Source organism: Anabrus simplex, chromosome 5 (assembly GCF_040414725.1).
Source record: "Anabrus simplex isolate iqAnaSimp1 chromosome 5, ASM4041472v1, whole genome shotgun sequence".
NCBI classification, from domain to species: Eukaryota; Metazoa; Arthropoda; class Insecta; order Orthoptera; family Tettigoniidae; genus Anabrus; species Anabrus simplex.
In genome coordinates this window covers 363946600-363974579 of record NC_090269.1, presented here as the reverse complement: position 1 = coordinate 363974579, position 27980 = coordinate 363946600, and the positions used below count along the sequence as shown (strand labels likewise).

At 39.0% G+C, this 27980-nt stretch overlaps 1 protein-coding gene across 1 annotated transcript in view; it reads right to left on the bottom strand.

Annotated features, from left to right (window-relative positions):
• pea (ATP-dependent RNA helicase pea) overlaps window positions 1–24233 on the bottom strand; it is a 149527-nt gene extending 125294 nt beyond the window's left edge. The window contains exons 1-3 of the mRNA XM_067147677.2: window positions 24035–24233; window positions 23851–23936; window positions 77–345 (exon numbers count right to left, since the gene is read on the bottom strand). Coding sequence (XP_067003778.2) covers window positions 77–345; window positions 23851–23936; window positions 24035–24128 — 449 coding nt within the window. The 5' untranslated portion in view covers window positions 24129–24233. The remainder of the gene's footprint in view (window positions 1–76; window positions 346–23850; window positions 23937–24034) is intronic.
• Window positions 24234–27980: the final 3747 nt, after the last annotated feature.

The following is a 27980-nucleotide window of genomic DNA, read 5'->3' as shown; positions in this document are numbered from 1 at the left end:
GCAGAATACAAGCTTACAACTACCGCAGCCTGTATCGCATAGCCAACTCAGACAATCCTTCTCGTTACTAACTTACCTTAGGTGTGATGGTGCTAGAGCTTCTAATTCTGCCATTGCACTGTCAACAACTTCATCACCACAAGTTTCATTTTTCTTCTTCTTAGTTTTCTTCACTTCAAGACCATCTTCAGGTTCTTGGTACCTGATATCATTAGGAATTGCCAAACCAGGAAATTTTTGACATAGGTCCTCTTTGGAATTCTTTCTGTGAGGAGATGTATCCTTAGAACCATGTTTAGGCTTCATATGCTGTATGATACGAAGTAAATTTGCGATGAAAGAATCCTAAAATCAGAAAAATTCTTATCAATGTACACTTCTTCTGGTTATACAAAGTCAGACAAAAGTATATTTTGAATAATTTAAGATCATTCTTATAAACAACATCACTGTTTTATGTTATCCAAAAGATACGTTATCCAACAAGAGCTCACAGAAATGACAATCCATGAATGCAAAAATTACTGCTTAATTTGATCAAAACAGTCATCGAAATGTTGAGCTTACAGGATAACTAATTCTTTTGCAACCTGCTACTTTATACAACAGATTGAAAAGCTTCCAAAAGTAAGCACAAGTAATATTGACAAATTAAATAATAATAATAATAATAATAATAATAATAATAATAATAATAATAAACACAATTTCTCACCGAAGGATGAGCCTACATACAGTACTGCCAAAGAATGATGAAACTGCTAACTCAGCCATTACAGACCAAAAACCTGTTTGCCCACACTCTATAAAATCATCACATCGGTCATCACCAATGTCATGTAACGATCACTCACCTATTTTCGGCTACCGTCATCTGCAACTTCATCTATGTTCATATACTCGCCGATACTTCATCCATCTAACCGGCCTTGGACCTTCTCTGCTGACGCGCCGTGCATCCGTCCTGGTGAACTGCTGACTACACACTGAGTCTCCTCTGCGTTACGTCATCTGCTACGTCAGTGTCCGATATTTCTCGACGTTTTGTGTACTTTTTTCCGGAACTTTCTGCAGCGGTATAAAGGCTTCCCCCACATACTCGGTCTTCAGTCCAGCACTGATTCCGAGTGTGGTTGGAGGGTCGTCTGAGGACTTCCCAGTATTTGCTGGGAAGCTCCACTTCTTTTATTTGCTGCATTGGGTGAGCAACAGAGTATTTATTTTATAATTACCACTATTATTCTCCTCCTATGGATTTTGGAGTTATCTTCATTGCTGTGGCCGGTTTTCTTTTAAGTCTAATATGAGTGACACCTTTTTCATAACAAATGAACATTGAGTAATATCCAATTTCAAGAGTTGGTGAGTGATTGAACTTGTGGCCTGGACGGTACAACTTATCACATAAAACTGTTCCTGCATTTGGCAATGTTTATACTCAGGCGACTCCCATTATTGTGATCCCCGTCCTTGGTCCTTCCCGTGCCTTTCTTCTCTCTTTGTTTACCCTTTTGGAAATTTGTGTCCATATTCTCCGAGGCTTATAGGTTACCACGTTCATTTGATTAGTCAAATATTATAACTTGTAAATGGTCTAGGGATTCTATCCTATGTACGTCATTCACGATGAGTGTTTTCTTTTGTGTGTGTCGGGTTACAAAAGTTTGAGTTGTAAAATCTAAAATTGATTTCCTTTGTAGAAACAATATACTGTTTTGATTAACTTTTTTTTTCTTCTTCTTATTACATCCACTAACCTCCAATTGGTCCCAGCTCTTTTTTCCTTGAACGTCTTGTCAAAGAATCTTAATCAACCTATACGTTGTTGCTATAAATCGTCACAAAATGGTAGCAGAGTAACCCACCCGATTTATTTACTGTTGTCTTTTTTTTCAATTTTTCTCTTTTTTTACTCTTTGTTACTGTGCTCCTTTTTTCAACATGGCAACTTTTTCCGATAATTTTCCATTAAACTCTTCTGATAATTCTTTATATTTACCCCCGATTTCCCGGTCTCTACCTAATCCACCTTATACGGATTTAATTACTTTTGATGACACTTCGTCCTCAGAACCTTCATCCACCATTTGTTCGTCTTCGCATTCTGACACTTCAGACTTATCTGATCAAGACCTAAAACCAAAACTTCCCAGTGCCACTTATCATTTACATCCTGAATCTTCTAGGCCACTCACCTCATCGCCTATTTCCCCAAATCCACTCATTTCTACATTAAATTTAGAGATTATTAAACAGTCATTAACACAAGTGCCTCATTTAACTGATACAAATCCTCGAAATTTAACTATATGGCTATTTTTTGTCCGTAAATTTCTTAAAATCAACCTTGCCCCATTTTCCCAACTCATTAGTTTATTAACGTCTAAAACTACTGGACATTTAACGAATTTTTGGCTTGAAAATATGGCACATTTTCAGAATTGGGCTCAATTTCGCACGTCTCCATAATTACTTTCTACCTTATGAGGTACGTCATACATTGAGTTTCGAATTTGTCCGCCGTCATCAACGTTCTGACGAACCTGTACACGATTATTTAGACTCACTTCTTACTTTTAGTGATGTTCTTAATATCGCTAATAATCCATCGGAATTAATTTCAATTGTTATATTTTATGCTGTACCTTCTTTCCGACAACTTCTTCAGATACATTCCCCCCCTACCTCTTTGTTACAATTGTATACCGCAGCACAAGCTCATACGACTTACTCGTATGCAGATATTTCCTACTATGCTCGTGTCCCACCACCACCACCAGTCTTACCTTCTGCTACTACCTCTCCCCCGGTGTCATTATCATTACCAACATCTCGTTCTGTTACAGTCAGTAAACCTATTATCTGTTACCGCTGTAGAGGTACAGGACATATAGCTAAATTTTGTGCCTCCCCCATCTCGGGAAACGCCCCCAACCCTCGTCCGTAGGCAGTGGACGCGTTCACGGGGCAAATCTGCCTGATCAAATACCTGCTTTTCATCACACCTTTACCACTCGGCAACCTTTTCGATCTTCTTACACTAAACCGAGCGTCAAATATGATTCTCGCATTTTTTGCTCATTACCCAAAACTTCACAGATTGTAGTCTTGCTCCACAATATTCCTACTATTGCACTTTTAGATTCTGGTTCAACGACTTCGTTAATTAGTTTAGAACTTTTCCAATCTCTTCAGACTATTTTTTCTCGTCTTCAACTTTCTCAGTCTTCCCTTCGTTGTACTTCTGCATCAAATAATCTACTTCAGACCCTTGGTCAAGTCAAGCTTAACTTAAAAATTCAACATTTTTCGTGGACCTATTCTTTTAATGTTGTAGAAAATTTATCATATCCATTAATTCTAGGATATGATTTTTTTCGTCATACTGGTTTGGTACTTGATTCATTTTCTTCCTCTATTCATTTCACCTTTTCGGATATTAGGATTCCATTAGTGAATTGTTCTGATTTCCCTCTTTCACATCTTCCTTCGGTTCGTAAGGATTATGTGTATTGTAATCGTTCTCAATCTGCCCAACTTGATAATTTGTTAGTTGAATTTTCTGATGTTGTGACCTCTAAACTTGGAACAGTTTCCAATTTTCAAGCTCATATTGATCTCACTGATACCACACCTGTTCGATCTCCCCCGTATCATTTGAGTCCGCCCAGAATGAAAATTCTTAATCAACTTGTAGAGAAAATGCTGGTTGATAATACCATCGTACCTTCCACTTCGGACTACGCCTCTCCCGCGTTCGTTGTTGATAAACCTGATGGGTCCTTTCGTTTTGTAGTTGATTATCGTAAAATTAATTCTAAGATCCTCCACGATGCTTACCCCATGCCTAAAGTTCAAACTGCGTTTCAACATTTTTCCAATGCACAGTATTTTTCCCTTTTAGATTTCAATTCAGCCTATAATCAGATACCCTTAGATGATAGTAGCTCTAAGTATACTGCCTTTATTACTCCTACTGGGCTGTATCAATTCACGAAAGTACCTTTTGGATTAAACCTTGGCTCACAAATCATGCAAAGATTTGTTGACAATCTTTTTTCTGATATAAAATATCAGTATCTATTTCCATATGTGGATGATCTTTTGATTTATAGTCCTGATTTTGACACTCATATCAAACATCTTCGTGAAGTACTCTCTCGATTACGTTCTGTTAATCTTACCGTCAATCCTTCTAAAATTATTTTAGCACAGACTTCCATTAAATTTTTGGGCCATATTCTGTCCAATAATGGCATTTCTGTTGATCCGGATCGGGTTTCTGCAGTTGATCGTATTCCTCCACCGAAAAATTTGAAGCACTTGCGAACATTCTTAGGTATGGTTGGTTTTTATAGTAAATTTATCCCTCACTATTCTCACATATCTGAGCCACTTAATTTACTTAAACGAAAAGGCATGAAATTTCACTGGGGAGAACAGCAACAAACTGCATTTATTTCTCTCAAATCTGCCTTAACCAAAGCCCCTGTTCTTCAAATGCCTGACTTTGATTTACCCTTTGAAGTTTTTACGGACGCCTCTGACGTTGCTGTTGGAGGAGTCTTACATCAAAACCGAGACGGTAAACTTCTTCCTATTGCTTATTTTAGTCGCTTGCTCTCGCCTACTGAACGTAAGTATTCTGTTTATGAAAGGGAAGCATTAGCGTTAATCCTCACTATTGAGCATTTTTCGGAATACCTTGACCATCGGCAATTTCTTGTTCAAACTGATAATCAGGCCTTATCCTGGCTACTCAACAATGCCCCTAAAATAGGCAGGACCGGTCGATGGCTGCTCCGCCTTTCTCGTTTTAAGTTTTCTGTAAAATTCGTTTCAGGTTATCAAAATTCAGTCGCTGATGCTCTTTCTCGCCTTTTTGACCAATCTCCCTCTTCAACTTTAGATCAACTTCCTTCTTATGAAATCAATGCGATTTCTTCTCTTATTGATTTTCCATTATCTTTTGACTCGTGTCATCAGCATCAATCTACCGATTCTTACTGTAAAGATATTAAGATTTCTCTTTCTGCTACTAACTATGACGGACCTTTCCGGATCCATAATGAATTGTTGGTTTTTAAACCAACTCCTAAATCAATCCCTAGAGTAGTCATTCCTTCCCCTTTACGTTCGATGCTGTTTCAGTATTATCATGGATCTCCTACAGGGGGACACTTTGGGCGCGCTAAAACTTATTCTCGGTTGGCATCTCAATTCTTTTGGCCCAATATGCGTAAGGATGTCATCACTTGGGTTAAATCTTGTACTTTATGCCAAAAACACAAACCCCGGAACGCATTGTCCTTTGGTGCTCATTCCGCCACACCTTCTACTTATCCTGCTGAGAGGTATTATATTGATGTTGTCGGACCTATCACTAAATCCTCCCACGGCAATGCATATATTTTTACTCTGCTTGATGGTTTCTCTAAATTTTTGATTTTGCGTCCGTTGCGTACGCTTTCTTCTCAAACTATTATTCGGCTTTTGAATGACCAAATTTTCCCCATTATTGGTCTACCAAAATACCTAGTTTCGGATAACGCTACCATTTTTACCTCACAATCCTTTTATAACTTTTGCTTTATGAATGGTATTAACAAGGTCTTTACCTCCCCCTACCATCCTCAAGCCAATCTCGTCGAACGATATCATAGAAATTTGAAAGTTCTATTGTCCATTTTTCATTCCGAAGATCAACGCCATTGGGATTCTGAATTGCCTGCCTTTGCCCTAGCACTTAATTCTGCCATCAATAACTCCACCTCTTTTTCCCCGGCGAAATTGTTTTTGGGTAGAGATTTGCAAACTCCTTTGGATTTAACATGGGATCTACCTTCTTTGCTCCTTTGCCCCCCTAATCAAGTCACTCAAGCGGAGTGGAAAAGGGCCTTAACTAAATTGCACCAGGCACGGGAGGTCCATCGACGGGTTCACGACCGTGGGCACCGTCCATCAAAGTCATCTATGGGCACATAGGCTACTCCAGTATAACATTTTCACAGAAGAAAAAAGGCTGTATAAGGAACAGCTCACAATCGACCATGTAATCCTACAGCAGACACAGAAGCCGTAACGTAATCTCTTGATGACCTATATTGACCATACAAAGGCATTTGATAGGTGTCACAGAGCTGGCTAATCCACACCCTTAAACTATACAGGATAAATGAAACCCTCATCAATTTTCTTACTACAACAATGCAACTTTGACATTCCATGATCATCCTGAAGAAGAACACCAACACAGAAACAGAGGTCATCCCAATCAAACGTGGTATCTTTCAAGGCGATGGAGTGCACTATGGTTCTGCTTATGTCTCAACCCAATTTCTGAGACCCTGAAGATGACTAACTATGGATATCAAATAAAAAGGAATAGACATAACCTTCACAAATTAAACTACCTCTTCTTCATGGATGACATCAAATTATATGCAACAAACAGAACCCAAATGACTCCCCTCATGACTATTACAGAAAACATTTCCAATGACATCTGCATGGAATTTGATTCGAACAAATGCAAAATAAACGGCACTTAAAAGGGACAATGGTATAGGACAGAAGGAATAACCATGAAAAAATTGAAAGCATAGGGAAAAATGAAGCAAAAGTATATAGGTTTTGAGCAATCAATCAAGATTGAAAATAAACTTCAGAAAGAAAAACTCATACAGAAATTTCAGCACAGACTCCGCCGCGTCATAAAAACTAAGAACGCTTCTAACCTATCAAAGACAGTCAATACATATGCTGTAACTGCAATGACAAATTCTTTTGGCATTCTAAACTGGTCTCAAACAGATTTAGAAACATCAATTGCACAATAAAGACAATGCTTACTAAGCACAAAATGATGCATCCTAATTCATGCAAAGTTACAATGCCAAGATGAGAGGGGGGCAGAGGAATTCTTGATGTTATATAGCTCTACACAACCAACATTGACAAACAACTTTCAAACTCATGGCTGTCTAGGGGAGACTTATTTCCAGAAACTAAGGGATTCAACCAGGCGATCCAAGATAAAGTGATCTCAGCAAAGAATTTAAAGAGTTATACGAAACCTACTACTAAGAATGACGAGCGCAGGAAATGCAACAGCAGCCCAGAAACCACTGAGCACATCATCAGCAACTGCACATTACTAGCGCCAACATCGTACACTGACAGGCATCAATTCAAAGAATACTGAGAATCTCATTGCATTATGCAAAGTATTAGTAGGAAGTTTCAAGTATTCTTCAAAATCCAAACAGATTCTCAAAATGGTGCAGAAACATCTTTCTCTACCACAATGCCTGATTCAAGATGAACCTATACAATAGAATTCAACTCTTTATCACTTCAAGAACAGAAGAGAGCCATTGCATTCACATCTGCTGATCTCACCCTTCCAGTAAATCTTACAGTATTGCAAGGGGAACTCACTGATTTATTCATCACTACTTTTAACCATTTTGATCAAGCAATAATTGCCTTAAATTCTTCTACAGTGAACAGTGTCCGAGACAATTCCCATTTTGAATAGTACCATATTTCATCCTCAGAAGCCGTCACAGTGGGCCATGAATTATGACAGTAATATAGTCATTGCTGGATGCAATTGATATTTAGTACAAGGACAATGAAGAGAGCAAAATATGTTTCATCACAATGCTGTTTGACCCCCACTTAACAGGATGAGATTTTTGCAGTTTGAGTACTCAACTCTGCTGTAACTAGTTAATCAGCAGGAGGGTCCTGAATCTACAACTGAAGAAGCAAGCTTGTAACTCCATTTTAATATGCTGTGTATTAAAAATTTTTGGCAAAATTATAGATTGCTAAAATAGTATAGTAAAGACTTTCTTTTTCAATTTTATTTCTAATGACACATTCTTCGGAGCCAGCCAAATTGCCTGATATGTGGGGCTTGTTTGGCAGTATTATATAAGAGAATGACACAAGAAGTGTGCCTCCGTGGCTCAGGCGACAGTGCGCCGGCCTCTCACCGGTGAGTTCCGTGGTTCAAATCCCCGTCACTCCATGCGAGATTTGTGCTGGATAAAGCAAAGTAGTACAGATTTTTCTCCGAATACTCCAGTTTTCCCTGTCATATTTAATTCCAGAAACACACTCCAATATCATTTCATTTGTCATTCATTAATCATTGCCCCAGGAGTGCGACAGGCTTCGGCAGCCGGCACAATTCCCATCTCGCCGCTAGACAGGGGCTTCATTCATTCTATTCCTGACCTGGTTGAATGACCGGAAACAGGCTGTGGATTTTCATTTTCAATGACACAACAAATTCATTGCCATTTAACACTTCTGAAGATGAAACAACCACACACCTGAAAGAAGATCCATCACTCCCCTTTTCACTTTACGATTATTCAAAAACAAATACCTAGTTTCCAAACCTGCAAAAACTAGCTGTAAACTATAAATGTATGGCATTATCCCGCTTTTGCGTTCCTGGATTTTACGTTTTCCCGTCGTTTACAACATTTTTTATTGGTCCCCTCAGATTCCCTATGCTCGCAATGTATTAAAATCCACAAATTTAAATTCATGACCTTTTATGCTTCCTGCCATTTAAGCACAGCAGGCTGTCTGAGACGGGGAAAAAATCAAAGTAAAATAGCGTCTCAATTAACCTATAATGCTTCAAGTAACCACGGCATAATGACCAAACCAGACAGCACACACTTTACAACAAAACATGGGCAAAACTAGCTGATTACGAATATCAGGGAAAGCTATGCAAACTTCATGACAACTCTGATGAGCAGGTTGCAATTAATGCATGACAATTCTGACAGCTGGGTTGCCTACCTAACAAATTTATTTCTTTATATATTAATGCCTTTGCTGGCAAGATGTGGTGTTTACAGTGCGCAATGTCTTCTGGTATGGGCTAGAATAAATTTGTTACTTTCAATGATCTGTCTGTCTCAGTCTCAACCTTGGCTTTGATAATATGAAAGTGACTGAGGTATGAGCGATGCTAGTAATACCATTCCTTATGTTGCCAGACCCTGTTATGAATCGTGTGAAAATATCGCTCATGGGGTCAGTTGGTGCATCATTTCAGTGGGCTTGACAGACTGATAAGTAATAGCAACTTCTGGTTCGGTGGGGAAAGCAACAGGAAACCACCTCACTCCTCATTTCCTTAGTATGCCACTTCAGTGTTGCCTAGGCTATCATTATAGCTGTGGGCAGAGCTGTGAGGATCAAACCAGCCCTTGAGCTGAATACCGAACATATATTATTAACATAGATGTGTTTTTGAGCTAAGGATCTATCTAAAATTAGTGTGGACAGTTGTGCACAGACAAAAAACCAACACCGTAACCAGGCAACCAGTGTATGTCATATGGATGGAAGATCGACGCCATTTTGGTGGCCTGTTTTTTTTTAATGCGCTTAAAGTGGCGAATACTCCTGGCATTGAAAATTTCAGTACATCCAATGGCTGGCACAATTAAAAAGCGGGTTTTATTCCACCTAGTTCAATACACTACTATTCAATCTTCAGGACTGATATAAAATATTATCTAATAGTACACATGTTTTGACTCTTTGGGTCATCATCATTAATTAACTAAAAGGGCAATAAAATTAAAATAATTTAAAGACTTAGTTAAGAAAATCTCCTCAGAGAATTATAGTTTTTTACTAAAATCTTCTGTTGTAAAAATTCTTGCTGATCTCCTGTTAAAATAAATTGGAAGAATTTAAAATTGTTCATTGATTAAGTCATGAAACTTGAGCGTGGTGTTGCTTAGATTATTGTGATGAATAATATCTCAATCTGATGATAGAAGTTGATGTTCATTGTGTGGCTACTGTTCTTAATGTAATGCAGTCAAATGCGGACCACAGCTATGTAGTGGCTAATCTTCTAAACGCATTGAGAACCAATGTTCCATAAGGTGAAGCCTCATGGTCCGGTGGAGTGGTATGTATGATGATGACGAGTAATGACACACTACTGGGCCATTTTAGAAGATTAGCCACTACATAGCTATGGTCCGCATTTGACAGTAGCATTAAGAACAGTAGCCACACAATGAACATCAACTTCAACCATCAGATTTCAATATTATTCATCACAATTATTTAAGCAATGCCACGTTCAAGTTTTATGACTCGATCAATGAAGGGTTTTTATTCACCCAATGAATTTTAACAAGAGAAAAGCAAGAAATTTTACAACAAAAGATTATACTGATAAATGATAAACTATTGTTCTCTAAGGAGATTTTCTTAACTAAGTTTATTAAATTTTTTAAATTTTATTGCCTTATTAATTAAGTACTGATGATGACCCAAAAAGGTCAAAACGTGTATACAATTAGATAATATTTTATATCAATCCTAAAGATTGAATAGTAGTATATTGAACTAGGTGGAATAAAACCCACTTTTTAATTGTGTAATACAATCAATATGGACCAAAATATAATTTTCATTTCTTGTAATCCAATGGCTGGATAGACCAATTTAGAAAAAGGTTTAACATTAGGCCTACCTACAAAACATTTGTGGGAAATCAAACGCAGTTAGTGATGAAACTGTGGAAGAGTGGATCAATGGAAGACTGCAGGAGCTGACAAACAAGTACAAACCCAGGAACATTTTTAACCTAGACAAAACTGGGCTGTTTTTCAGTGTGTTGCCCACCAAGATTTTGACATTCAAAGGGGATAAATCCCATGGTGGAAAACTCAGCAAAATGAAGGTCACAGTAATGTTGGGAGTCAATGCTGATGACTTTGAGAAGATCCACCCCTTTGTGATAGGGAAATCTAAAAAAAACTTATTGCTTCAAGAATGTGCAATAATTACCAACTGCCCATGATGTCAATCACAAAGCTTGAATGACCTCAGATCTTTTTTCGACAGCAGGTAGCTGCTCTCGATTAAAAAATGGGTGCACAAAATAAGAAGATCCTTCTTTTCATCGACCGTTGTACTACACATCCTGTGGATATTAATTTGAGGAACATGCCGTTAGAATTCCTGCCTGCTAACTGTACAAGCAAGCTGCAGCCTATGGATTTAGGTATTACACTCTTTTAAGTAATTTTATAGGAGGAACCTAGTGCAGCAAATTTTATTCCTTATAGATGGTGCAAAGGATCCATCATCATTCAAAGCCTTGGATGTACTTCACTTCCCTGCAAAGTCTTGGAAAGCTGTGAAGCAAACTATGATCTCAAATTGTTTCTTGAAAACAGAATTATTCAAGAATCACCCCGACTCTTGCCTACCAGTGGAAGAAGAAGAAATCGGAGGCCTGCTTCCTGATGCATGGAGAATGTTGCAGTCAAACTGCACTACTGCAGACTTTCTTTGAGTGGATGATTCTGTGATAACTGCAGAGGAAAGAAGTGTGGATGAGTTGGTTACGGAACAAACAGCAGCCAAGCCTCCTACCAGTGACAAAGAAGAATTTTTTTTAATACAACTTGCTTTACGTCGCACCGACACAGATAGGTTTTATGGCGAAGATGGGATAGGAAAGGGGAGTGGGGAGGAATCAGCTGTGGCCTTAATTAAGATACAGCCCCAGCATTTGCCTGATGTGAAAATGGAAAAACCATCTTCAGGGCTACCGACAGTGGGGTTCGAACCCACAATCTCCCGGATGCAAGCTCACAGCTGTGCATCCCTAACCGGTAGAAGAAGACGAGCACAGTGAAGTGATGCCTACGAGTGCCGGGGCAAGTGCAGCAGCGGACACTTAACGTACATATCTTTCATCTGTATGGGGAGGGGGTGAAAAATATTTTTTATAACCTTTATGAACTTGAAAAACAAATAGAGGACATTAGAAATAAGAAGTGTAAACAGAGATCAATTCTGGACTATTTCGCTAGGAAGCAGTAATTGTGTAGTTTTTCATCTGGAATAAGTGTGTGTTAATGTTGTAAATAGGTACAATATAGAATTAAAATGTTCTATCCAGAGAAAGAAAATGTATTGCATGTTAGATACTTCTGCAGCCATTCTAAGAAAGACACCCAGATGAAAATAATTTAGCCTACTGTGTTACACAATATTTTAACTACCTACCGAAACCCTTCTTGTGGTCAGTGGATGAGCAGAATTACAAAGGCAGTATAATGTTAACAGTTAATTTACACTGGACCTTTATTTGAGGTAAGTACTGTAATAGGATTAAGATTAAAAGACTATAAATTAATATACGCATTTGTGTGATGTTTACGTCCTTTTCCAGAGCGTTTTTACATATATAAATTGTTTCCCACGATTTACACTTCCCCCCCATTTACACCTGTGTCCTTTGGGTTCCTTGAAAAGTGGAAAAGAGGGGTAACACTGTATACCACCAACAACAGTATTTTCTGAGAGACTGATTTCAGGACTCAGATGTGACAGAAAATAAAGCAAGCTTGACCCCAACAGAGTGAGAATGCTTGTATTTTTTAACAAAAACTTATAACACTATCGAATTTTATAAATCATTTGATTTTTATTTAAATAATGTTGAATACATTTTTAACATTTGGTTTGTGAAATATCTGCAACTATCAACTACATGCCACAATATATTTTAATTTAATTTCCAATTACACAGATACTAAGGTGTTAACATAAAAAAATGCCTATTTAATAAATAATATTGTATTTAGAAATTAGTAATTCAACATTTTTTCTTTACGTCGCATCAACACACATAGGTCTTATGGCGACGATGGAATAGGAAAGGCCTAGGAACAGGAAAGAAGCGGCCGTGGCTTTCAGTAATGTACAGCCCCAGCATTTGCCTCGTGTGAAAATGGGAAACTACTGAAAACCATCTTCAGGGCTGCTGACAGTGGGTTTCGAACCCACTATCACCCGGATGCAAGCTCAAAGCAGCGCGCTCCTAACCGCAAGGCCAACTTGCCCGGTACATTTTATTTCATGAATGAAGGTATCAGAGTATCGAGATAAAAATCATATTGTTGTTGAGTATCGATAAAATCTGGTATCAACCCATTTCTAATGGAATGAAAATAAGCCTGGGGAAAAGCAAAACAACAATGTTGACTAGAAGAGAAAGAAACGGTACAATAAAAATTGAGGTACAAGACCTTGGAATTGTAGAAAGCTTCAAGATTTGGGAAGTGAACTGATGACAGGCTGGACATAGAGATCAGTAAAATTACACAGCATAATAAATACATTTTACCACAGTGTGAGGAAACTGATCTGGAAGGAGAAAGAACCAAAGAAATGTAAAGAGGTGATGAATAAAGGCCCCTAAACACGATATAATCTGCTAGATAATTGGTACAGTAAATCGGGTGCTGCTCTCCACATAACCTGACCCAAACTAACAGTAGACTGTTTCACTCTGCTCTGAAAACAGCAATCAACATGGCTGCTTCATTTTTTAAGTTTCAAAAAACAGGAATTGCAATGACTTTGTTATCACTGAAGTCAATATGAAAGATAAAATAATGGGCTAAAAAGTGGTTATCACAGAGAAAAAGCTGTCATACAAATATTATTAAAACACTAGAACCATTCAATGTTAGAAACTTTCTACGAATGGATACTGGCACTTTTATTGAACTGCTCTGTACAGTGGCACCTTCAATACAGCTTGTATATTGTCGTCTCGAACATTCTGTGTTAGATGTCGGGACAATAACATTGTCCCTAAATTCACGGCGTTAAAGAATCCGACTGAATCGCCACACTCGTAGATTCTATGTAGGGCGAGAGAGGATTTATGCTCTGAGAAGGGAACTGGATTCTGTTTCAGGTTAGCTTCATAAGCTTCATCTTTCTTTAGGTCGGACATTAGACGTGAACACTTCCAATCATCTGGACCTTGTGTCTCATATGGCTTCCTTATCACTTTCATCTTCATAAAATTTTCCAAATTTTCCCGTTTATCGATGTGCCAGAGGAAGAATTCTGTTCCACACTTGAATTCTTCTAAAGTGATGATGCTTGCTTGTTGTTTTAAGGCGCCTAACATCTAGGTCATTGGCCCAATTCTTCTAAAGTAGTGGTTAATCCATCCACTACTAATTTGGATACTCCTATGTCTGTGTTCAAGAAGGGATTAAATTTTGTGATTCACCTCTTAAGCTTCCAACTAAGGAGATCATCTGTGGTGTTGAGGCTTCTTTAAAGCCTTTACCGGATCATATCACTGAGCAGATTCGTCTTGAAACTGCCACCATTATCAAACATTTCAAACCCCCTCGTCCTAACATTATTTCCAAAGAGCGGTATGCTCTTAAACAACTGAAAATGAACAAGGACTTGGTGGTGTTGAAAGCTGATAAAGGCAATGCTACTGTGGTTATGAACACCATTGACTATAATAGCAAGATTGAGGAACTTCTCAGTGATCCCACCTACAAGGTGCTAAAGAATGATCCTACCAATGCCACTGATAGGAAAACAGTGTCTCTTCTTAAACTTAGCTCGATTCCAAGTGTTGTTTCTTGTGGTTTGTGACTGCAGGCTTCCACAGTTCTTAGTCTTTATGGCCTTACTAAGATCTATAAAGAAAGAGTTCCCCTTACACCTACTGTCAACAGTATAGGTTCCCTTACATACAACCTGGCCAATTACCTTGGGGCTCAAGCCATACATAGTTAATGAGGCATCCATCAGGAATTCATTGCAGTTTATTGGCATTTTATCCAATCTGCATGTCTTCTGGTGATAATCTAGTCAGTTTTGATATTGTGTCTCTGTTCACTAGGGTTCCAATCATGGACACCTTGTCTCTATTGGATAAAATCTTTCCTGGTGACATCGTCAATCTGTTTCACCCTGTCCTCACCACCACATGCTTCAGTTTTCATGGTACAATATATGAACAAATGGATGGTGTTGCCATGGGATCGCCAATGGCACCAGTCATTGCTAATTTCTATATGCAAGATTTTGAAGATTTTCAATCTTGAACACTTAAGCCTTCCATCTGGTTGAGATATGTCGATGACACATTTGTTATCTGGCCCCATGATGAACATGAATTATCCATATTTTTGGATCACTTGAACAGCATACATCCAAACATTAAATTTAACATGGAGACTGAACGTGGAAGATGTTTGCCGTTCTTGGATGTTTTGGTTTCTAGGAAATCACATGGAACTTTAGGTCATTCGGTTTAGCATAAACCCACCCATACTGATATATACCTTCATGGGTCCTCTCATCATCATCCTTGCCAAAAGCGCACTGTGCTTAACACTCTTACCAGCCGAGCAAGGGACGTTTGTGAGGAGGATAAATTAAATGGTAAACTTGAGTTACTAACCAGAACATTTCTGAGCAATGGCTACTCAAGGAAACAGATTGACGAAGTGCTACATCCTAAGCCAAAAGATAGATTGTCACGTGATTCTTGTTCTTTGAGTCTGACCTTCCCATACGTATAATCTGTCATGGATAAGCACAATATCAAGACCAGTTTTAAGCCTAATAATATCATAGGCAACTGCTTGCGACCTGTTAAAGATCTTATCAGTTTAAACTGTGCTGGAATATATATGATTCCTTGCCCCTGTGGATCGGTTTATGTTGGCCAAACATGTAGGAAGGCAGCAACAAGGGTTGAAGAACATCGCAGGAATTTATGTCTTTGCCAGCCAGAGAAGTCTGCTGTGGCAGATCATGCCATACATAATAACTATCAAATCATTTTTGATGCAACTTCTGCCATTTATAAAGAGAAACATTTTATACCTAGAATCATTCGTGAGGCGACAGAAATTGCTAAACACCCAAATAATTTTAACACAGGTGACGGCTATATACTGAGTAGATCATGGCTACCCTCCATAGTTAACTCGTCAACATCTTTCTCTGTTACTCTGGAGGCCCTGGAATGAACTATATTTCTAACAGGGTCTCTTTATCTTGAATGTGGTTACTATGGAGTGACAGTTGCCATTACATGCTTTGTTACTGCTCTGAAGTCGATCCTGATCAAAGGTCTATAGAGCACTTTCCCGCCTTGTCAATACTTTACATATTTTATTATATTTAATTACTGTACATGTTTCGAGAGCCAACTACTCTCTTCTTCATCACTTTAATTTGTGGATAAATTAAATGAAATGAAGTACGTAGGCCTAAAATAAAATTCTCCAGGCATCTGAGTTGTCGTCTTTTTTCGCAAAAAAAGTCTCTAAAGTTGGTTTGTTTATTTAAAGAAAAAAAGAAGAGAGCAGAAAATAATTTAAGAGAGTGACTAACTTTATAGGTGTTATTTATTATTTTACGAATTGGCTATTTATTATTTTACGATTTTAAGATAGTAACTAACTTTACATGTGTTATTTATTATTTTACGAATTGACTATTTATTATTTTATGAATTGGCTGTTCATTATTATTAATTTTAAGATTTTTTTTTTGCTAGGGGCTTTACGTCGCACCGACACAGATAGGTCTTATGGCGACGATGGGATAGGAAAGGCCTAGGAGTTGGAAGGAAGCGGCCGTGGCCTTAATTAAGGTACAGCCCCAGCATTTGCCTGGTGTAAAAATGGGAAACCACGGAAAACCATCTTCAGGGCTGCCGATAGTGGGATTCGAACCTACTATCTCCCGGATGCAAGCTCACAGCCGCGCGCCTCTACGCGCACGGCCAACTCGCCCGGTAATTTTAAGATTTTAAGATAGTAACTAACTTTATATGTGTTATTTATTATTTTACGAATTGGAAACTATTTTATTTTAAAGGGTTCTACTAAATGGCAAAGTAAATGAAATTTAGACACAAAGAAACATTTTATTCTTTTTAGATGTAAATAACGACGTAAAATTAACATATAGTGATTAATTTAATAGATTTTATTATTTATGATTTGAAAATTCCAGTTTAAAGTCTGTAACAAATGACATAGTAAGTAAGTGAAAGGTGAAACGCAGAGAAATATTGTAACAATTTCAAGATTTATATATAATTGTTCTATTTGTGCCAATGCACCAAGTCCAAAGATTAATTCATGTTTGGCACCGCTGAAGAAGAGAGTAGTTGGCTCTCGAAACATGTACGGTAATTAAATATAATAAAATATGTAAAGTATTGACAAGGCGGGAAAGTGTTCTATAGAGATTTGAATATAAGTCAATACGCACCAACATGGTGAAAATAATCAATCCTGATCAAAGGATCAAAACGCGTCAGCTGATTATTATTATTGCACGACTTAATATCCCCAAATGATTGGGGCAATGACCTCGATGTTAGGCACCTTTAAACAACAAGCATCATCATCATCACCCAAATGATTATAATGTCATTTAGCGGTAGTGAAAGTCTACGTATCAAAATAGATTTTTTTCTTTTGCTATGGTTTAACATTGCACCAACACATCAAAGGTGTTAATTAATGTTATTTAATGTCATTTACTTTACGTCCCACTAACTACTCTTTTACGGTTTTCGGAGACGCCGAGGTGCTGGAATTTAGTCCCGCAGGAGTTCTTTTACGTGCCAGTAAATCTATCGACACGAGGCTGACATATTTGAGCACATTCAAATACCACCGGACTGAGCCAGGATTGAACCTGCCAAGTTGGGGTCAGAAGGCCAGCGCCTCAACCATCTGAGCCACTCAGCCTGGCCATCAAAGGTGTTTGCAGACACAAGAATGAGAATGGGCTCAGACTGGAAGGTAGCATTTGTGGCCTTAATTAAGGTACAGCCACAGCATTTGCCTGGTGTGAAAATGGAAAACCACAGGAAACCATCTTCCGGGCTGCCGACGGTGGGATTCAAACCCACTAGCTCCCGAATGAAAGCTCTCAGCTACACAACCCTAACTGCACAGCCAACTAGCTTGGTCCTTCAATAAAGAAACAAGACACTGTAATGACAGAAAATATGGGTAACATGTGCTAGGGCATGAGGCTACTGACGGCAAATTGGCCCGAGTAGCACAACTACCCTGACAGTCCTGACAAGCCTACAGACCGTAGGGACCCTACAGATCGGGCTCAGCAGATTGTAGCATGTGTAGGGGCTGTAAGATTTATTATTGTCTCATATTGGCATTTGCATCAGACATGGATATTGATGAAAAGACAAAAGACAAATCCAGGTCAGAGAGGTTAATTTTTTAAGATGTACCAGTATCATAAGAAGGAAAAGAAAAAGGACAGGGCAGGAATGAAATCAGAATAGAAGAGCTTAGACACACTGGAGAGAAATAAACTGAAATGGTTTGGACATATGAAGAGAATGGAATAGGGAAGAATACCAAAGTGGCTGATGATGATGATGATGATGATGCTTCTTGTTTAAAGGGGGAGTACCATCTAAGGTCATCGGCTCACGAAAGTGGATGATAGCAGATTAAGACTGAAGGAAGCAGAGGTAGGCCCAGATGAAGGTAGTTGGACTCATTCAACAAAAGCAAAAAATAAAGAAGGAACATGGATTGAAACACAGTTGAATAATAACAATTGTACCGGAATTACACCCACCCCGCGCATTTCTATTAAGCGCCTTGGAGAATGCCATCTAAAATATAAAACTTGCAACAACTAGTGCAAGAAGTTTGAACACTTTTCAACAGGTGTCACTACTATAAACTTCTGTTGTGCCCTCTGGTGTGAATGAAGATGAACTATTAAAATTCTGGAGTAATTTTGTATGTAAAGGTTTCCTAAACTGGGATGTTTAGCATTTGCTTTTTGATTTTCAACAGTCTCAACACTTCTATCACTTCCCGCCAACTCAAGGTGTTGGCCAATGAAAAATTTTGTACATGTATTTTTCTACCAATTAAAATTTTCTGGTATTTATTTGATTATCCAATAAGAATTGGGGGTGTGTCAGGGCCTTAGCCCCGAGTTTTCTGGAACTTTCCCCTCGGCTATAAAAGCTGGCACATTTTCAGACCAGGTTGTCTTATTGATTGCTCCAGTCTAGAGAGTGATTACAAGGGAGGCGGGGGCGCCTCGTCCATCTTCGGGAGGTCCACCAGCTCAAGGTAATGGCAGATTCTGTATAACCATGCGATAGTCTTTGAAAACTAGCTCTAGAGGAAGGTTTCCAGTCTTTAGTAATGTAACTTTTCTCCTGTGTAAACTTCAAACTAGTTGAAAGAACTTAACCAAAATCAGGGAATAGAGAGTGAGGTACCCTCTCGTATTACCTTTCAACTTGCTTTTGAGGTGACTATGATTTTGTAACCTTTTCTCTCTTGTAATTTCTGTAACTTAACACGTTGGGTGCCACGTGCCGCCATATGGCGTCACGGTGGTCTTCAAATTTGAGATGGCGTGACGCCATATGGCGGCACACCGTTCTTGAAATCAGAGTTGGCGTGACGCCATATGGCGGCACAGTTGAGTTTCAGGCGATGCGCCGTAGATAATCAGCTGTGGCATCTATGCGCGTAAAATTGGTACTACGTGAAGGGCGAACTTCAGGGTCTATTCCAGCTATGTATTTTTACTGTATGCCACCATGTGGCGCCACAGTATTCTTCCGAAGCCACTGACTGGCCAGTGGTCATTGTCACAGGTGAAAGCACGCCAGGCATTGTTTATTCCTCGTTTACGTACGTACTATCACTCAGTTTATATAGTTGTGCAAAAATATAAAAAATGGAAGATATTGGTAATAATCTTACGAGGGAACACATCCATGTGTTACACTCGGATTCGGTTGAGATTTGGTAGGAATATTCGTGGGAGGCAGTAGAATGCTAAGGTGAAATCTGTATGTACCCAGCGCAAGTTTAAACGCCAAAATTGAACAAATAAATAGTCATAAAATTAGAAGTGCCGCGGGAGTCTCAGGGTGTGGCGGAGAGGTAGGGAAGCGAAGCAGCGGACGTGAACCAACCGAGCTGCGTCGAGCTGCGTCGAGCTGCGTCAGCAACCAGGTAGGGTATAGTTAGCGCGCTCCCCTTAACTTCCCGATCAGATGTGCAAAACGTAAATATGAAAACAGCACATGAAACAAGTGTACAAAGGACGATGTTTGAACAACGATGTCAATAAGGTTTGAAAAATTACAACGAGTAACAAGAACTCGGGCATGCCGAGACGCATATTTTCATTGTTTAGAGTTATCAGAAAACTGTTCACAACAATATGTAATGTAATATAAGTACTTGTATTGCATTTTACTAGGTTTTCATACACATTGCGTTAATTTGAATTAGCAAATAAATATCCCGTATTTGAAATTCGTGTTGCATATTCCATGTCAAAAAATTCTGTGACACCATATGGCGTCACGCTATATTTTACCTTTCCTAAAAATTTATGTGACACCATATGGCGCCACACATTACCATGGTATGGTCAGATAAAATTTACTTAGTACATCATATAAATACATCCCAAGATTATATAAACAGACTACAACGTATACAATTGCTTTGGCACCAGCGGAATGCAATTCAAAAACATGCGTGGCACCAGTGGAATAGTGTGCTACAATCGGCTCGGCACTCAACGTGTTAAACTTTTTTCTCCATCTAGTCACCTCCATAGTATAGGCTTAGCCTCTGTAACGTCGGGCCATAACCCCAAATAGGGTTTTATGCATGTAACGTAAATTTCTAGGAATGCCAGAGTTCGCCTCCTTACCATTTTGGGTTTTGGGTCAGTAATTTTCTTTTTTTTTTTTTTTTTTTTTTCTTTTTTTTTCTTTTTTTTGGCTTTACGTCCCACCGACACAGATATGTCTTATGGCGACGATAGGACAGAAAAGGGCTGGAAGTGGGAAGGAAGCGGCCGTGGCCTTAATTAAGGTACAGCCTGGTGTAAAAATGGGAAACCACGGAAAACCATCTTCAGGGCTGCCAACAGTGGGATTCGAATCCACTATATCCCGGATGCAAGCTCACAGCTGCGCGCCCCTAACCGCACAGCCAACTCGTCCCATAATTCACAGAGCTTGCAGACTGAACACTGAAAGGCATCTGTAAGCAAATCATAAAAATGCCAAGCTATATTGAGTTCTTACGAATTCTGAGCAACTTCTTAGGTGGTTATCAAACAAATTTGAAGCATTTAAGAAACAAATCTCTCTTCAAAGAGGTATTCTGCCATGACCTCAATCCATCTTTTTAGCAATTTACAATTTTATGTGTGCAAAGACCTGGATTAGTTTAAAGGCAATGAAGTTATTCACTACTTTTTAACAATGCCTCTGTGGATCAGTGGTAAAGTGTCGGCCTCTGGATCCCAAGACAGCAGGTTCAAACCCAGCAGAGGGAGTCAGATTTTTGAAGAGCAAAATAAAGTCCATTCCACACTCCATGTCGTACGATGTCGGCATGTAAAAGATCTCTGGTGAGACATTTGATGTTTGCCTGTCAAAATTAATTAAATCTTAGCCACAGACGCCCACGAGAGTTTCGGTTTTCTCATCTGCCATCTTGTGGGCCTAGAGTAAAACGGAATGTCGAAACTGACGAGTAGACAGCCAGATGGCGTCAAATTGAAGTGTCTGCATGCAGTAGCTGAGGCAATACGATTATTATTATTATTATTATTAACAATGCTGATATCACCAACTGACTTCAAGATCAAAGAATCTGTTTGAGATGAAAATAAGTTAGAGTTGGATAGCTCAATATCTGGTTATATGTGATTTCGTGTGACTTCCGCAGAATTCCTGGTGCAGGTCTCTCTAGGTTATACCCATGGGCGACCTGCGTGTCTAATTGAGTGATGATGATGACATAGGGAGCGGGTGAATCCTGGTGTCAGCACAAAGCCTACTTTTGCCTAATAGCAGGTCTGATCAAGCTTTAACATCTCCATCTGACAGATGAGTAACCATCAAAAGCATAATAGCCTATACCCTCACTCCATGTGAACCTTGTAGAGAGGTCTGGAACCGAACCCAGGCTTTTGGTATGCAATCTAGTAATTAAAAATTGTTAGAAATTGTATACCACTACCTTTCCTACCCTATTAGCCAGCATTCTGATAGTGAACTTTTTTTTTTTTTGCACCAATGAGACTCAAACCAGCTAACCACAGTGTCAGACAATAAAGACTTCGTACCTTATTGATCATGGCCACCAGGAGGACTTTCTATTAATATAATGAGTACAACAAGAGAACATCCTAGCCAATCTCATGCCACATTCATGACCAGATGTGCGAGAACCCTTGGAGTGTCTGAGCACAGTGCAGTCTAGTACTAGCTGAGCAGCACAACACCCTTTCTTACATCTACTTCTGGGTTCATACGATGAATATTTTGTAATAATTTCTGACTGACTGCAAAAACATCTTATTTGATGACAAGTTCTGTGTGAGTAGCTCAGAGTAAAGATTAGCTTTGAATTTCTGAAATTCGCCTCAAAGCTGATAAAAAGAAAATGGCATATGGCTTTTAGTGCCAGGAGTGTCCAAGGACATGTTCGGCTCGCCAGGTGCAGGTCTTTTGATTTGACATCCGTAGGCGACCTGCGTGTCGTGATGAGGATGAAATCATGATGAAGACAACACATACACCCAGCCCCTGTGCCAGCGAAATTAACAATCATGGTTAAAATTCCCAACCTTGCCGGGAATCGAACCCGGGACCCCTGTGTTTTGTTTTCTTTTTTACAGACACAGATAGGTCTTACGGCGACGATGGGATAGTAAAGGCCTAGGAGTGGAAAGGAAACAGCCATAGCCTTTATTATGGTACAGCCCCAGCATTTGCCTGGTGTGAAAATGGGAAACCACAGAAAACCATCTTCAGGGCTGCTGACACTGGGATTCAAACCCACTATCTTCCGGATGCAAGCTCACAGCTGCACAATCCTAACCACATGGCCAACTCGACCGGTAGGGAACCCTGTGATCAAAGGCCAGCAAGCTAACCATTTAGCCAGGGAGCAAGACTCACAGCCGATAACTTTCCAATAGTACTCTCTCCTCGCATTTCAGTAGCATCTTGCATGTCTGTATTAAAAGGTAACTTCTACTCATTCATATTTGAAACTCAATAAACACTTTCAGGTTCTACTGATCAGAACCACACCTCATAAAGACAGTGTCAAATGTCTTCTTTAAAATGGAACTGTTTTCAAACAGTTCAATCCCATATGGGATGTTCAGGCATACACCTGCCAAAACTATTCAGTACTTCCTGGACAAGAACTTGGAAAAAAAACAAAATCTTTAAAGGCTACCAAGTGGGAAACTTTTTTTTTTAGATACCTTTAATTTACTTACCAGTATTTCATAACAATACACCAAGAGCTTTTGACAAATCAACTGATCATCTTACACTGAGTGTTTTGCCATCCCTTGACACAACAAAAATAAAAGAGTCCCTTCTCAAACCCAATCTTTTTCTAATCTTTCGCCTCCTTACAGATATAGGCTATAAGCTAAAATCCCATCCTCAAATATGAGACAAACTTCAAACAAACTGTTCTTGAATTACCAATATCTCTCTCTAGTATAAAACAGATACAACTATTTACTGACTCAAGCAATATGAATCTACACTTGCTGCATTCAGAAAGGGGGGCAAAATCCAATAAAATGTCAATTTATCAGATAAACTAACCAAATTAAAATCCAACTCTCATTACAGAAGTGGTCACCTGTAAACACATGCAGCATGAGCAAACTGCATCAGCAGAAATATTTTTATAATGAACTAGAAAGAAATGAGTCTTATGACATATGAAAGAGGTTATGATGTAATCACTCATTTCATATTTTGATAGATTTCTAGACTTCGTTAAACACTTGACACATACAAACAAGAGCTAGAGAAAAATTCAGTTGTGGCAGCTCAAAGTTGTAGCGAATTCATAAATGCCCTATACGATAACATTTGAGTATGAGAAAGCTGACTGTTCTATAAAAGTTACTTACTGAAAACTCTGCTCCATTTTCCACAAGAACCTTCTTAAAGCTTTCAAACGTGGTATTTTTCTCCGCTAGGTCTATGATGAATTCAGCTGGAAGAAAATATACATATTTCAGTAGACTTTCGTAATCCGCAACCCATGAAAATATATGGAAGACATAACCTTAAACGATGACCAATAATTTTTACCTAGATCCTTGTCATTCAGTCCCAAGTGATTCTCTAATTCTGTACAGATTTTCGACACCAATGATAGGTGCTCAAGTTTCTCAACTTCATTCATTTTGTATAATACATATATACACTCGCACACAAATAGTATTTACATCTTCAAACACACACATAAAATATAAACATTCCCGTCTAAAATTTCATGGAGAATGCAACATTCAAGGAGTGTATACAATGTTATTCCATCTACGCAAGACCATTATAGTTGGTCTTGATCTAGGCCTTCCCAATACAGCGATATGAGCGATATGGGGCCATTTGTATGGGCCTAATCCCCATTTCTACCCTTGAGAACCGCATTGCTGCCATTGAAATACGATGAATCATTACAGTATACGCTAAGTATTTTTTGTGTTCATGTGTAAATTTATTGCCAATCACTCATAAACATATTTAAATCACACCTTAATAAAGAAGTCCAGTGAAGAGCGTGTCTCTACGAAGTGGAAAAATCCTTACAAACTAATATTAACGGTAGAAAATACTATAGTTGGGCCGGCATAAGGTTGCACTTGACAGTTGTAAGTCATGTTGGCAACACTACAAAAATGAAATGAAGAACGTCACCCGTCAGTCAGAATCACCAATCCACTACTTTTTATGTCAGATACAGTTACGAATTTTATTCATGTTAATTCGTATTTAATGCCGTATAGTGTTCATAATCTTTTCTTTGCCTACACAAATATGAGCATTTAAAAGATATTATAAGGTTTAAGCGAGCTACAAAATAAATACGAACTATTTTCAGTTGATTGTTGTTGGCAATATAGGTAGTATAGTGGTGCCATCTATAAGTAGCTTGACTGCTGTATTGAAGTGTTGCCGTTTTGTCTGTCGCCACTAGCACGCAGGGGGGTGACACTTCATAGGGAGCGTCTGAAGCAGTTCTGAGATGGGCCAATCGATCTCCGCCAACTAATGAAAACTAGAATTCTCTTCTAGAGGGTTAATTTAGAAGGCAGAGGTTGGCATTACACATTCAGTTGCCTGGTATAACAAATTCAAAACACAACACCGTTATCGTTGCGCGCTAAGGGACCTTGGTCGTACGGTATGTAATAGTGCTTGTTAGACGAAAATTTGTTGAGATCCTTTCGCATTGAACGAGATTTTTGATCCACTTTTTTGAGAGTATGGTGTGAAATTATAATTATGCGCGTTCTTAGTGTGAAGAAATAGTATCATGATCATGAACGTACTTCACATTGAACTACCTAGCTGTAAACGTCTGTGTGATTGTGCTTCTTACCTGCTGTTTGGAATAAATAAATTCAAAATATAAACTGTGTGCATTATGCTGTGTTTTACTTTCATCCTTTCCTTCTCGTGTTTTGCATTCCCATACATAAAAGTCGTGGGAAGGGTTCAACGAACGAACGAAAGAATGAGGTTATGTTAGATCGTGATTTAGGCAGGTATGGGCGTTTTGGGGTTTTATATGAATTGCATTAACATTTTCAGTAATCAATGTTGCATTTATCACTTAATAGATGTAAATTTACATTAAAATGCGAACGGTGAAACAACGATACAAGCTAGCGTTATAACAGTATTGCCAACATACAAATACGGTAATTGCAATTTATTTTTCAAGTAAAAGACACGAGAGAAGCTTTAGATACAACTTTCCTACCGAAATACAATCATTATCTCTATCACAATTAAAATTTTAACAAAGTAACAACTATCACCATCGTGTTTACTACGACGTACTATCGTGGGATTTATTTCCTTATGTTGGCAGAGAGAAAGTGGCCACTGTAGCTTCCATGACCTGTTTTCTCAGCCAACTTTATTATACAGGAGTGACGGATCTATTTCTCTTATATGATCCTTGCTAGCACGTGGTCAGGTGTGATACGCGCGTTTATGAAAGATTTGTTTTCATTTTGAGATACTTGTGAAATTTTATTTTAACGAATGCAGTGCGATGTCTCGGAAATGACAACATAGTCATGAAGCGCGAAGTGATAATCCTTTGAACCGCGGAGTGTCCCTTAATAGTCAGGCATTAGAATTAGTGCGGAGAACTCGTGAGTTTTACGAGAGGGAGACGAAATTCGTACGCTTGTATAGCCGTCTCTCCGTTCCTGTAGATCATGTTGTGGATCGCATATCTCAAACATTAGGGCTTTCAAAGCGTACTGTCATTCAAACAGGTGTTCGCCTCCAAGAACAGAAGGGAAAAAAAATTGACTGGGGGTACATAGCAATAGCGAAAACGGGGCTGATAGTAGGGACTTGTTTCACAGCACTATGGGAAAGAAACGAATTAAGCTATCTCCTGTAATAGGAATTAATTCTTTCCAGGCTGATGCAATACGAAGACACGAGTACGATTTTTACAGCTCAAAGTCCCTTCTATCATTGTTATGGACAATGCACGTTACCACTCCGTAATAATGGACAAGACCCCTTCTTCGAGCGCCCGTAAAGAACTGTAAGTGGAATGGCTGCAGTAAAGGAATATCCCAGCGCATATGTGTATGACTAAATTAGTCGACACCGGGCGAGTTGGCCGTGAGGTTAGGGGCGCGCAGCTGTGAGCTCGCATCCTGGAGATAGTGGGTTCGAATTCCACTGTCGGCAGACCTGAAGATGGTTTCCCGTGGTTTCCCATTTTCACTCCAGGCTATCTGTGTCGGTGCGATGTAAAGCAAATAGCAAAAAAAAAAATAGTCGACGAGGCAGCGAAGGAACAAGGGCACGAGGTTATTAGGTTGCCGCCGTACCACTGTCACTTCAACCTCATTGAGTTGGTACGGTATGGGGTGAAGTAAAACATTACGTACGCACTTATAACACGTCCTTCACAGTTACTGAAGTAGAAGGACTGTTCCGGGAGAGTATTGCTCGAATGGATGCGGCTTTGTGCAGGAAGAAATTTAGCCATGTCGCAGCATTCATTAATTCGGCAATGGCAATACATGGCATCATCAGTGACTCTCAGGAGTTGATGATCTGCCTAGACGATGATGACAGTGACAACGAAGGCGACGGTAGTGATGGCAGTGAACTGGAGGGTATCGAGCCTCTGCCTTTGTGAATCAGGTATGAAAATAAGGTTTCTGAATTTTCGTAAATTTTATAGAATTTACTTGAAACATTTTGTGTTAGCACCGGCGTATATTATTTTAACATTTATTGGTGAAGGTGTATATGAAGTGAGATCCTTGTCGGCCGATTTCTTCCGTGTTTTCTAACGTCGCCATAATAAGAACTTCGTAGTATATTTATCTCGTATAATTTTGTGTGATGAATAATCGGTGAGTTGAAAGTTCAATTTTTGTCGGCAGATTTCATTTGTATTGTGTATCATCGCGATGACATTAAAAACATTTCTCCCATGTTTTTAAAAACACATGTGTCGTGCAAACAGCTGTTGTTACGTCGGCAACATCGCTTCGTGCGCCATTGCAGTGTGACCAATATTGTGCCCAGCTGTCATGTGCAACCTTACGCCGGCCCACCTTATATAGGAAAGAAACAGATTCGCTCTTTCAAAGATCTCTGTTGTTGACGTGACTGTTATCTAAGAGTACAGGAATAGCACACTCGCAAATAACTTCACGCAATAACTATGAATTCCGATTTCAGGACAACTCACACAGTTGACGTAACAGTATTTTTATGCATACATAGTTGTGATTTCAATACAAAAATAATGAGCGAAATTTTAAAATCCTCTGCAGCAAAAAAGATAGGTTCTGCAGCCATCTGTTTTCATCACCCGTATTAATCAAGTCTTCGGCTTTTCCGATCACAAAAGTGCCTCCGCGTTACTGCTTGCAGGATTTTCCAAGATCAATATCTTCAAAAAGGGGTTGAAACTGAAGAAGAAAGCTCTGGCATCCAGCATATCATTGCTGTCTGACATTGAACGCCGAGCGCTTTAAATTAT